The sequence below is a fragment of the Pipistrellus kuhlii genome, unplaced genomic scaffold (genome assembly GCF_014108245.1).
Source record: "Pipistrellus kuhlii isolate mPipKuh1 unplaced genomic scaffold, mPipKuh1.p scaffold_m20_p_68, whole genome shotgun sequence".
Taxonomy (NCBI): Eukaryota; Metazoa; Chordata; class Mammalia; order Chiroptera; family Vespertilionidae; genus Pipistrellus; species Pipistrellus kuhlii.
The window spans coordinates 1296832-1309212 of NW_023425571.1; the positions used below are offsets into that span (position 1 = coordinate 1296832).

Sequence of the window (12381 nt, forward strand, 5' to 3'; positions counted from 1 at the left end):
TTGTCGCCGAGGTTGAGCTTGACAGCAGAGGCCGAGGGTGGGAAGGAGGGCTTCAATCCAAGGCCGGGAGTGGACGCGCTTGGCATCGGGGTGCTTTCCAAGGCAGGCTTAAAGCCCGAGGACCCAAAGGAGAAGGAGGCGGCGGCGGGGGCCCCCGGGGAGGCCGCGGGGGCGGGCGCCAGGGGGGCTTGAGGAGCGAATGAAAAGGCACCGGAGCCCACTGCTGCTTTGGAGGCCTCAGAACCACTGGGGTACGGAGGGGGCTCCCCAGCAGCAGACCCAGGTGATTTCAAGGACGAAGAACCAAAGGAGAAGCCGGCAGAGGCCCCCGCGGCAGAGGGCAGGGAGAAGGCGGCGGCGGGGGCAGCCGGCAGGGACGGCGGGACGGAGACAGGAGCTGCGGTGGAAGCCTCGGGTTTCTGCGGGACGGGCGAGGTCGGGGTGGTGGGAATGCTTCCTGCGGTGAGGAGGGGGGAGAGGAGAGACGAGTTAGCAGGGTAACGGGAGAGGGCCACATGACAGGCCCGCGGAAAGGGTTTGTGGCAGAAGGAAGCCAGGAATAAAGGTCCTGGCGCACGAAGGAGAAAGAAACACAGGAGATGGAGGTGCTGGTTCACGTTCACAGCAAACGCTCCATGGATTACAGAACTTTGAAGGAAAAGGAAACGGGAAAGACGTTAGACTAACAGCACTTTGTGGATGCCAGCTGAGTAATACAGGAAAAGTACACTTCTCACTGTGAAAAGCAAGTCATCCTGCGACATTTCATCCCAATCAGGAAAGCTTGTAATTCAGATCTCTACCTGTCCGTCACTGACAGCCAGTTCAGGTGACTAAAAATACATGTCATTCTTAACAGCTACCAGGCACTCAGTGTAGGAAAGTACAGTCATTACTTAAGCAATCCCTCTTGATTAAGGCTGCCCTTAGGATTCTGACCATACACTGCCCGGTCCTACACCAGGCATTGCTGGTGAACTGCCTTCTGGGGCCCAAATGGCCGAGCTGCCCTCTCCTCTGAAGTGAAGTGCAGGTTGGAGAATACCACTCGTGAGTGAGGGAAGGCAAGTGTGCGAGTGTTTATTCTAAGAAAAACGAGTCCCCGGCACAGGAAGAATGACTGTGCCGAGGTAACCGTATTCTCGCAGATTTCCCTCCTTGGGAAGAGCCCTCTGTGCCAAAGGGAGACAGACCTGTCGACCTGGGCTGGCGCTCTCCCTCCAACGGGAGCGGCTCTGGGATCTTGATGAGGGACCTCGCCCCGGGATTCTGGTTGATCATGTAAAACGGACAGAGCACACCATCGGTCGAGAGTAACAGAAGAACCGGAGCCGGAGGAAGAGTCTTCTCATCAGCTGTTAAAAAAAGAGAACAAAAGTGAAGGAAGAGGGAAAGCCTGCCTGAGCCAGAGGGGCTGACCGCCCACAGCTCCAGGCCGCTCCCTCGGTCCAAGTCTCAATGGCGGTCTCCCAATCCCCCTTCCCGAGCCGCTGCCTGGGGCAGATGGCCACCGGCTGCCAGGCCTGCAGGGAGGCTCCTCAGCGATGGCCACTGTCCGCCAGGCCCACGTGGAGGCCCAGCCGCCCGGGAGCAGCCCGGAGTCTCCTAAAGCTCCTGATTTTCCCGAGGGCCTCGGTGTTAGGTAGGTCAGCGCTCCCCTGACCAAGACAGGGGTCTCCAGGAAAGTGGCTGGTTGGGTAGGAGAGTGAGACTAGACTCTAAAAAACAGAGGAGGCACAAAGGTGAGCCAAACTACACTCACTCGCAGCTGAATCCCAAGCACGGATTTTGTCAAGTAAGACTTCAAGAGACCTGGAGTAAAAGAGCTAATCGCACCAATAACCTGACCCAGGAAAGGATGAGGAACATTGCGGTGCCTGACGGGGACCCTCTCTAACTGAAGCCCCAAAGAACATGGCTTCCCTGCACTGCGCGGCCCACGGGCCTGCGGCTCTGCCCAGCTCCAGCCGGGAGCAGCTCCACGCAGAGCACACTCAGGCCCAGTTCAGAGGCCCCGCGCCTGCGGTCTCCATTATCCAGTCTGTGCCTTCAAACCAAGTGCTGCCACGCAGACCCAGCCTAGGGCACTGCTCCCTGGGCAGGCCCCTGGGAACTGGAATGGGCAGAGAAACAAAACTGAAACCCTGGGTGTACTAGACTTCCACCTCATCCTGAAGTTTAAAGACACAGGCAGATGCGAGCGCGTCTGGCCCTGGTCTCTCCCATAAGTGTCCATGACAATTAGTTCAGTGCTGTCACATGTGCCATCACATGCACTTCAAGGAGCAATGTGCTACCAGTTCACGGTGCCCAGCAGAGCAGATTCCGCCTGAACATGGAGAATGGACTTAAAACGTTAACCAGCGTCAGCAATGATGTGCTGAGCGACGTCAGGCTGCACTTACTGAGGGCAATTTCCACCTGGTTAGTATAGTCTATGGCCACTCCCATGGGCAGGGAGTCGTCATTCTTGTCTGTCACAGGCAGTTCGGCTCGACTAGAGTCCTCGAGGAGCCACGATTCCCAATTAATCTGGAAAAGAGAAGGGGAAAGGCACGGCGGTCAACGCTCTGCGCTGGCCCCCCGCACCGCGCAGGCAGGAGAGAGGACAACGTGCTGGGTACTCAGGTGTGGACGGAGACCGAAATCTGGGGAGAGTCTAAAAGTCACGACTATGCCATGAAGCAAGAGGTTCAATTCCCACCCGAGAAATTAACTGCTCTCACTGGAAGCCCATTAAAAGGGATGTGCCCTCATCTAATCCTTACCCGCATAATCAATTCCCTCCCGCACCTTTCTCAGAAGTTCCCTCCAGAAGTGACAAATGAGAGGAATTTACCTGGTCGCTCTGTCGGGCAAGGATGCTGACTTCTGTGGAAGCCGCAGATGCCGCCAGCACTAAATCCCTTCAGAGAACAAAACCGGAAGGTGGTGACATTACAACCCAGAGCGATTCCAGCCCACCCTGAGCCCGCGGACACAGCCCTGAGCGCCGCCTGGAGGTGTCGGGAGGACAGCACGTTTCTGTGGCTGAAGAAAGGTGAGATTCTCAGGTGTAAACCTCAACTCTTAGCTCACAGGATAAATCCCTGGACACGTGGTCAACTACCTGCCGACCTCAGACAAGGGAGCCACGCAGAATCTAGTCGGAATCCCCAGTGAGCACAGCCCTCCAGACGGAGCAGTCCGGGGAGAGGAACGGGAGCCTGGCTCCAAGCCCTCTCTCCGAGGGAGCTCCCAGGGGCAGCTTGTCTTTATTTCTTTCTGTTAATTCTCGCCTGAGGGTATTTTCCCACTGATTTTTAGGGAGAGTAGAAAAGGGGGTGGGGGAGAGGAACATTGATGTAAGAGAAACATGGATTGGTTGCCTCTTGAACGCGCCCCAAATGGGGCAAAGATTGAACCTGCATCCCAGACATGTGGCCTTGACTGGGTATTGAACCTGAGACCCTTTGGTGTACTGGCTGACACTCTATCCACTGAGCCACACTGGCCTGGGCTCAAGGGCAACTTTTTTTAAAAAAAATTATATTTTATTGATTTTTTTACAGAGAGGAAGGGAGAGGGATAGAGGGTTAGAAACATCGATGAGAGAGAAACATTGATCAGCTGCCTCCTGCACACCCCCTACTGGGGATGTGCCTGCAACCAAGGTACACTCCCCGGCCTGGAATCGAAACCGGGACCTCTCAGTCCACAGGCTGACACTCTGTCCACTGAGCCAAATCCGTTTCAGCAAGGGCAACTATTAATATGCACCTTGGATATCAGTATTTTCACAAATTGTCACTGGGTTGCTAAGAAAAGGGGATTTTTAAGATTAGCACATACCTGAACTAAAGAATTCAGGCTAGGAAAGTAGAGGAGGAGCCGGAAAGGCATTAACTAGCATCAGCTGCAAATATGTGCATGACCCCTCGGCCTCTGCTTCCCTCATACACAAACAGCTGCAGAGCCACGGCAGCGCCTCGGGGAGAGCTGGGGGGGGAGGGTGAGGGTGGGGGGGGGGGAGCTCACCATTCCTCCACGTGGCTGAGCCTCGGGGAGAGCTGGGGTGTGTGTGTGGGGGCTCACCATTCCTCCACGTGGCTGAGCCTCGGGGAGAGCTGGGGGGACTCACCATTCCTCCACGTGGCTGAGGTAGTAGTGGTGCTGCCTCTCCGTGCAGCAGCCGTAGCAGGGCTCCATGAAGTTCACGAACACCTCTGGGTGCTTTTCATCTTTTTTCTACAACACACAGAGTGAGAAAAACCTCAGGGGCAACTTTCCCTTAGCCCTACACAGCGAATGGCTCTCAAATGAGAAAACCATTGAAGTTTTGTGAGAAAATTTGCTCAAAACCTATGTCCAAATGTACAGACACGACATAAAGCAGCACCGTGTAACAGAAAGAACGGGAATGATGGCCGCCAACCAAACTGGACTCACACTGCCTGTCTGCCACTTCTGGCCGGTGGACAAACATGGACAGATTACTCAACCTCTGATTCTCAGTCTTCTCACACATGTAACATAGCTACTAAATGACATCAGAGGCTGTTGTAAATATGAAAGGAAACGATACATAGAAAGTTTAGCCCGCTACAAAGAAAGTGAGCCCTCAATAAACACACTAGCATGTGTTTATTGAGGGCTCGCCAGAAATAGAAATCTTAATGATATCTTGAAATAAGGAATACATTTAATACATTCATGAGTTGCATAATAACATTTCAAACAACCAACCACACGTTATGAAGGTGACCCCTTAAGATTATACCAAAGCTGAAAAATTCCTGTTGACCAGTGACACTGTAGCCAGAACACCTTAGCCATAATGGTAACACAAATGGTGTCACGGCTGCCTACGGTGTGCAGTACAATGACATGCCAAACAACTCTATAATCTAGGAGCTGTCGGGGAACAGAATCTGCCACCCCAAAATGACACTTGGCAGAGGGTTATTCTCCCTCCCCTACTGAGCAACGGGCTGCACCACACAGCCAGGCGGGCAGTAGGCAGACCACTGGGTTTGTGCAAGTGCAGACGCTATAATGATGCCGCTCAGAACACAGACCTGCAGTTGGGTGAGGTGTAACCGTAAACATATTTTAGAAATTCAACTGTATCAGGAACCCAAGTGCACAACAGAGCTACAGCAATCTGTTGACCGCCAAATCACATTACATTTGACATAGAAATTTGCCTGCAATTTACTACTAAGTTAAAGCAAGGTTGCAAAACAGAATGGAAGTGTAACTCTCACTTTTATTGTGTTTAGACATTGATTTCTGTATTTTCAGATGTTTTCCTGGACTTTTAAAGAGAGTATGATTTGGAAATGTAAGTCCGGCCTCATTAGTCTTTGTTTCAATGCTACTGCAATTAATAAGACCGGGTAGATCCTAGCGTTCTTTCTTTCTTCAGCTGACTCCCTCCCTCCTTCCCTTGGTTCCCTGCTCCGATGGCCCCTCCTCAGAGGCCCTCCTCGACCACCCCATCTCTCTGCCCCAGGCCAGCACTGTCCCTTCACCTGCCCGCTTTATTTCCTCCATCACGCTTCTCCCTCCCCAATGCCATGCTTATCCTGGACTGGCACATTCACTGGTAAGTCAGATCCACAAGAGCAAGGACGCTGCATCCTCAGCTTTAAAGCATCGCCCAGCACACTGAGGCACTGGACACAGGCTGATGAATAAGTAAGTGAAAGCATTCTAAAAGCCAGGCTGTTTTCTCGCTCTTCTAAAATGTCTTATAAGTTAACATCTACTAAGACTCAGCTTACAGCTTAAACAAAAGCAAGTTTTACAATCTTTTTCACAGTATGATCACAATAGTGCGTGCTTGAAGCAGAAACCATATTGTAGCTGTAGAACCAGCTCAAAATGGTCCTGTCCTGTGTCTGACAAGACACTGAGTCGCCTCTCCGAGAACACAGACCAACACCGCAGGTCACGCAGCCACACAGTGTGGCGGGACACCACCTCGGGCTGCGCCTGGAACCACGTTCTCCCTCCTCACGGAACCAAAGGGCCTGAATTGAACACCAGACCTCAGAGACCGGAACCCTTCCGGAAGCGAGGGGTCCACTGTGCAAGAAGACCCGGTGCTGACGCCCCTATCATGTCATCCCATAAATGGCCAAGTTCCACAGTCCTGCAGCCAGAACCCTCACAGCCAGTACCTCTGCTCCCCTAGCCTCTACCCCTCAACCTGTGCCTTTAAAAATCCTTGATTAAAAGCCACCAGGGAGTTCAGATTTTAAGTGATAGCTACCCATTCTCCTTGCAGGCAAATAAGGCTTTAGTTTCTCCACTGGAAACCTCCATGCTCATTTAGTATCTGGCTTTGCTGCGCCATCGGGGAGCTGATCTTCATTCGGATCAGTAACATAACTCTGGTCCCAGGCCGATGGTGCAATGAGGGTGCACCATCACAGGTAAGAAGACAGCCCTGCACATACGCACCGGGAGCAGAGCCATCACCACGTCCGGAGACGTCTCCAGGGTCCCGTCCGCAGCGGCATACACTATTGTGAAGACGTAGGTCCCGATCCACAGCACGTCTAGAACTGAGACACACACGCCAATGAAGCTCCGTCTGTTACCAACTTACATCTTATGGGTAAAAATCCAACACTATAGCTTTAAGGTCTAGATTTCATTGATCCGAAACCCAAATTCTTCCCAAAGTGGATTATATCAGGGAAAATGGTGAGCAATTCAAATGTGAAAAACCAGGACCCATTTAAGCCATCTACTCTGAGACACAGGTGTCCACCAGATTGCTGCTACACCGACTGACAGGAGAGTGTTCAGAGAGGCGACACTGGCGCTCTCCTGAGTGGGCATGTAGTACAGCACGCGACTTAAATGTCTGGAGTGCAGACAGCACCTTATTGAAGGTCAGCCCCCAAAAAGCAGATAAGTTACCTCTGACAGGATGATCTGACTCATAAAATGGAGGACAAGGAATGACTTTTTTTTCTTGCAAAGTCTGAAAGAGATTTGGAGAAAAGAAGTGTCAAATGAAATAACCCCCAAGCCAACAATGATGAGCATTATCTCAGAAACCCACAGGGACAGGGTGAGACAGCACGCATGCCACTACCCAGCATGCCACTACCCAGCATCGCTGCCTTTGTCCCTGCAGTCAGAGAAACGGAACCTTCAGATGCACTCAGCTAGAAGACAAGCACTGTGCTCTAACCCAAGTGTGCCTGCATTACAGCTCTAGCCTTTCACCAGCTCCTTCCCCCTGCAGCTCTGTTTCTGTGGAGTGAATTGGGAACATAAGGTTGGGGAACTTTGTGTAAATGTAATTACATTTTGTTTAAAATCAGAACAAGCCGAAATTGGTTTGGCTCAATGGATAGAGCATCGGCCTGCGGACTGAAAGGTTCCAGGTTCAATTCTGGGCAAGGGCATGTACCTTGGTTGCGGGCACATCCCTGGTGGGGGATGTGCAGGAGGCAGCTGATTGATGAGTCTCTCCCATTGATGTGTCTAGCTATCTATCCCTCTCTCCTCCTCTCTGTAAAAAATCAATAAAATATATATATTTTTTAAAAAGTCAGAACTTCTATTTAAAAATAAATAAATTAAAAAAATAAAAAGCAGAACAAAAGTAATGCACATACACATAGACTATCTATGTGAGCATCCGGAAAAGCCCAGAAGGCTATGAGCAGCAGAAGAAAGGGCGCCCTGGAAGATGGGCCACGGATGGGAGGGAAGGGACACTCCCCTTTCCTGCATTTTCTCGGGCACTGAGGACTCTGTTGCCATGAGCATAAATAACATTTCAATTGAAAAAACACCAGATACCCCAAACCACCTTCCCACCAGGGGGCAGCTTCCGTAAGAACGGTTTGGAAGTCCAAGGCAAGACTCACCGGGAGGTACTGGACCACTGTTCCGTTCTGCTTCCCCACTGCCAGCTGCTTTCCTTTGGGGCTCCAGCACACTGAGCAAAGGAGAGAATGCCACCAGTTAACACGGAAGAAAACGCGGCGAACCAGCCAGGTCTGTACCAAACAGAGACACAATCAGTAGCTCTGGTCTCAGTCCGCGGAAGACTTAGGACCATCCTTACTCGGCAAAGTAAGAAAAAGAAAAATCACTATGACCATACAATTATGACTTATTACTGGACCACCGAATCGTAGGATAAGAATGCTTTTTGAATGGAGCACTGCCCCAAAAGCTGGAAAGTACACAAAACTGCAGTCTAGATAAGACAAGGGATCAGAGAAGGTTTCTGAATATCAATAAATCCTTGTCTTGCTCCCATTTGATATTTCTGATGCTTTCCCCAGGAAGGTACAAATGACATTCATAGTACAATTATTTCAGATCCAGAAGCAATTACTCAAAATCACAGTTCTAAACCAGCAGTGCCGAAACATCTCCAGAAAACCCAAGCACATTCAGGTGAAATCATGGCTGCTGTTTGGCTTCAAGGAGATTAATTGTGGAAATAAAGAATACTGTCTCCACTTCTACCAAATAACAACAAATACAACAAAAGACGCATTTGCTTTTAATCCCAGCAATTAACTTTTAGACATCACAGTACTGCATGTCAGAGCGAAGCCCGCAGCACCCACCGGACGTCACTGCGACGGAGGAAGGCAGCGTCGCGCACACTTTCACTGTCTCGGTGACTTGCAGGACAGCGATGCTGCCATCGGCCAAACACACTGCCACCATAGAGGGCACAGTGGGGTTCCACTTCATGTCGATCACCATGCCTCCTGCGTCTTTCAAAAGCTTGTGATAGGCAAATGGGCGTTTCTGCTGCTTGGCCTTTTAAAACAAATGCCCAGAGCAAAAATACATTAATAAATGCATGGATAAAAATTGTTGAATATGTAAGTCTTCTCAAGTTACAGTTTGCATTTCTCAATGAACATGAAAAATAATTAGCTCTACACAAAAACCGCTTTGTTACAATGTCCACACAACGTTGAACATGGCAATGAATTATTCGAGCACACTGGAGGGACCCCCAGCAGGGGAGACACGAATGGAAAATCATTGACAAACAGCAGACACTAGATCAAAATCCCGGCTCTGCTCCTTAACAGCACTGGGCACTTGGCCAGTTACTTAAACTCTCTGGGCTGTTTCTCCATGGATAAAATGAAGACCACGGTACCTACTATGCTGGCCCTGTGGCATGAACAAGAATAAGGCATGGAAAGCACTAGTGCGGCCCTGGCACGGTCAGCACAAGCGCTCAACACCGCGGACTGCTCTCATGACTAAACCGCAGGGAGTGGGAGAACATGTTCCGCCTTAGGAGGCCAGAGACCCAGCGCGGGTCTCTTCCGACATCTCCCATTCACTCTGTGGTCTTGGGCAAGTCACACAAAGATCCCGAAGCCCCCTAGGCCTTTGCTGCCTCCTATGTAAATAAAACAGGAAATAGTTTGGGGCAGGTGCTATTATAAAATAATTTCTTGAAGTCCTTTCTGCTTCAAAGATCTATGGTTCTATAATGAAGGACTTTAAAAAAATCCATATTTAAACTAGAAAAGACTTCAAGGGTCAACCAAGAACCTCTAGGCTATGGTTCAATACCAGGAAACCTTAGATCCATTTGACACTGGAGTCTGCCCGTAGCTTACCTCATTTGAGAATGTGCGAACGTCAAAAAAAGCGATAATGGAACCGTATTCACTGGACATCATGCACGCAGAGAGTGTGAGGTTATCACAGCTCAGGGCCAGGTGATGGATGGGGAATTTCATAGGAACTAGCAAGCCTTGAACTTTATCAACTATAAAAACATAAAAAAAGACAAAGCAGGAAATGGAATGTTCATAAACCCATGCACATGCCCTGGTGTCTAGTCATGCAGACCAATCTCAGCTTTCTTACAGATTTGTAATGATGCGTGAAGTATTCCAGGAATTCTTCTTTGTAGGACATGGGGAAATGAACTGTGGCTGTCACCCTTGTGGAAAACAGGGTTCTTAAACTGGGTCCCTGGATCCTCTTCTACCACGCTGGGCGGGGGGGCGGGCATGTGCCCCCACACTGACAAACAATTCTCAGGTGTCTGGAATTCACCTCAGTCCTGACATCATCTACCCAGAAACATTATCAGACTCCAATCCTCCAAGACTGTCCCCCCTCTATCCACACTTCCAGCCCAGCCACAAGCCCAGCTGGTACAAACTGAAGGCTTCAACAACCCCTCCAACTCAGAATGCCAACTGCAAGTCCAGGTTGCTGCCTGCACTTCTAACCGACTGGCTATAAACCAGAGGTTCCAAAACTTCTTCTGTGGGTTCAAGTAATCTGCTAAAACCATTCAAAGAACTCAGAGGAATACTGTTACTGCCCGGATCAGTGGTCTATTACAAAGGCTGTAACTCAGAGCAGCCAGGTGGGAGGCTAAGAGGCCAGGTCTGTGGGAAGGGGCGGACCTTTCCCTGCATCTCCACATGGTCCTCAACTCACAAACTCTCCAAACCATCGTCCTGGGGTTTCATGGCATCGGCAGGATATCAAATCACTGGCCGTTGGTGATTAATTCAACCTGGTGGAGGGAGGAGGTAGCGGGAGGGAGACATACCAAAAGTTCCAGTCCTCTAATCACAAGGTTGGTTTAACTGGCAACCAACCCCCGTCCTTAGGTGCTTTCCAAAATTATGTCACTAACATAACAAACCTCCCCCGTCCCCCACCCCCAACACTTAGGAAATTCTAAGAGCTGTGGGACCTGGGAGCCAGAAATTTGGAGGAAGACCAAACATATATATATTTTTTAAACTTAAAAAATATATATATTATTTCTTGTAAGTCACAATATGGCCAAGCTGTACCCATATTTTTGCAACAATGCTCTAAATAGTACACGTTCCCACTTGTTTGGATGGAATCTTTGTGCCAACTAAAAAGCCATGCGGCAAAACCCTTCTCCAAGAGAGCCACAAGCCAGGCTCAGCTGAGCCAGAACAAACGCATGGCAGAATGGTAAGCTCTGCTCTACTCTGAGCTCAGAGGAGCAACCCATCAAGAGAGAAAAGCAAAGGATCAGAGAGAACCAGACAGGCTTCCAACATCTAACCCAGAACTTATTCTTAGGCTCACCCTGAGGACTACCAGCAGTTTTCATTTTAACATTAGAACGGTTCTTGGGAAGGAAACTATATTATACTTCACTACACTCCTCCCTACTGTGCAACACAAAGCAAATGATTTACCTATCTTATTGGGATCGTCTCCAGGTTTGTTTTGAAGAAGAAGATGTTTAGTTGGAAAGATGTGCAACCCGCTGGCTCCACCAGCGAAGACCAGGCCGTACTTGTTGGACACGGCCAGTAGGCTTGAGCGTTCCCTGGGCAGCTCCTCGGGGGAGTCAAAGATCCTCACCTTCTTCAGGGCTCTAAACTGAAAGTCCTGTTGGGAAACATCAAAACGAGGTCAACTCAGGGAAAATGGGGAATTAAATCATGTCTGTAATAATCCAGTAGACTCAATTCCAGTAAAACAAAAATACATATTACCCCGAGGTGGCTCAGTCATTTTCAAGCTTCCTGTACATACTGTGGTACTTGGCAGTGTTTATTAACATTTATTCAATGAAATAAAATTTATTTTATTTTATTATTTTAGAGAGAGAAAGGGAAAGAGAAACACTGATTAGTTGCCTCCTGTATGTGCCCTGACTGGTGACCAAACCTGCAACCTTTTGGTATATGGATGACACTCTAACCAAATGAGCTACCTGGACAGGGCCAATGGAATAAATTTTTAAAAATTCTTTCACGTCCTGACTAGTTTGGCTCACTGGATAGAGCATCAGGCCGTGGACTGAAGGGTCCCAGGTTCGATTCCGGTCGAGGGCATGTATCTTGGTTGCAAGCTCGATCCCCAGTAGGGGACATGCAGGAGGCAACGATTGATGTTTCTCTCTCATCTATGTTTCTAACTTTCTATCCTGGTCCCTTCTCTCTGTAAAAAATCAATTAAAGTATATATTTTTAAAAATTCTTTCACAAAGCCTTCCTTGACTAATCCAGCTCACACTAAACTTTTCCTTTTCTGAATTCCTAGTTTATTTATCATCTTAACCTCCACACAAGCAGGTGTCATTATCTGTCATTATTTATAATCTTGACCTACTTTGTAGTAGGTATTGACTCATGACCCAGAGTAGTGCTCAATAAATTGTTAAATATTGAAAGATCCCCTACCTACACTGTAAGCTCAGATATCCAGTGCAGCACCCAACAAACATATATGGAAATAATGATCAGAGAAAGATATGGTAATCAAATCCCAAGAACTGACTTACCTGGATCAAATGCTAAATAAAATTCCACCAAAAAAAAAGGACATGTATGGTCAAGACCTACATTCACAAGTCCAACCCTTTACCACAGGCTA

At 49.1% G+C, this 12381-nt stretch overlaps 1 protein-coding gene and 1 long non-coding RNA gene across 6 annotated transcripts in view; one reads left to right on the forward strand and one right to left on the reverse strand.

Moving 5' to 3' along the window:
- Nucleotides 1-12381, reverse strand: part of NUP214 (nucleoporin 214) — a 68321-nt gene that overhangs the window by 54645 nt on the left and 1295 nt on the right. For all 5 annotated transcript variants that reach the window (XM_045575157.1, XM_036420376.2, XM_045575155.1 and 2 more), the window contains exons 2-12: nt 11196-11391; nt 9612-9763; nt 8589-8787; nt 7875-7945; nt 6913-6976; nt 6448-6551; nt 4121-4227; nt 2840-2906; nt 2406-2532; nt 1194-1355; nt 1-457 (exon numbers count right to left, since the gene is read on the reverse strand). In XM_045575157.1, the coding sequence (XP_045431113.1) occupies nt 1-457; nt 1194-1355; nt 2406-2532; nt 2840-2906; nt 4121-4227; nt 6448-6551; nt 6913-6976; nt 7875-7945; nt 8589-8787; nt 9612-9763; nt 11196-11391 (1706 nt within the window). The remainder of the gene's footprint in view (nt 458-1193; nt 1356-2405; nt 2533-2839; nt 2907-4120; nt 4228-6447; nt 6552-6912; nt 6977-7874; nt 7946-8588; nt 8788-9611; nt 9764-11195; nt 11392-12381) is intronic.
- LOC123651610 overlaps nt 449-12381 on the forward strand; it is a 16497-nt gene continuing 4564 nt past the window's right edge. The window contains exon 1 of the long non-coding RNA XR_006740428.1: nt 449-497. This is a non-coding gene — a long non-coding RNA (uncharacterized LOC123651610). The remainder of the gene's footprint in view (nt 498-12381) is intronic.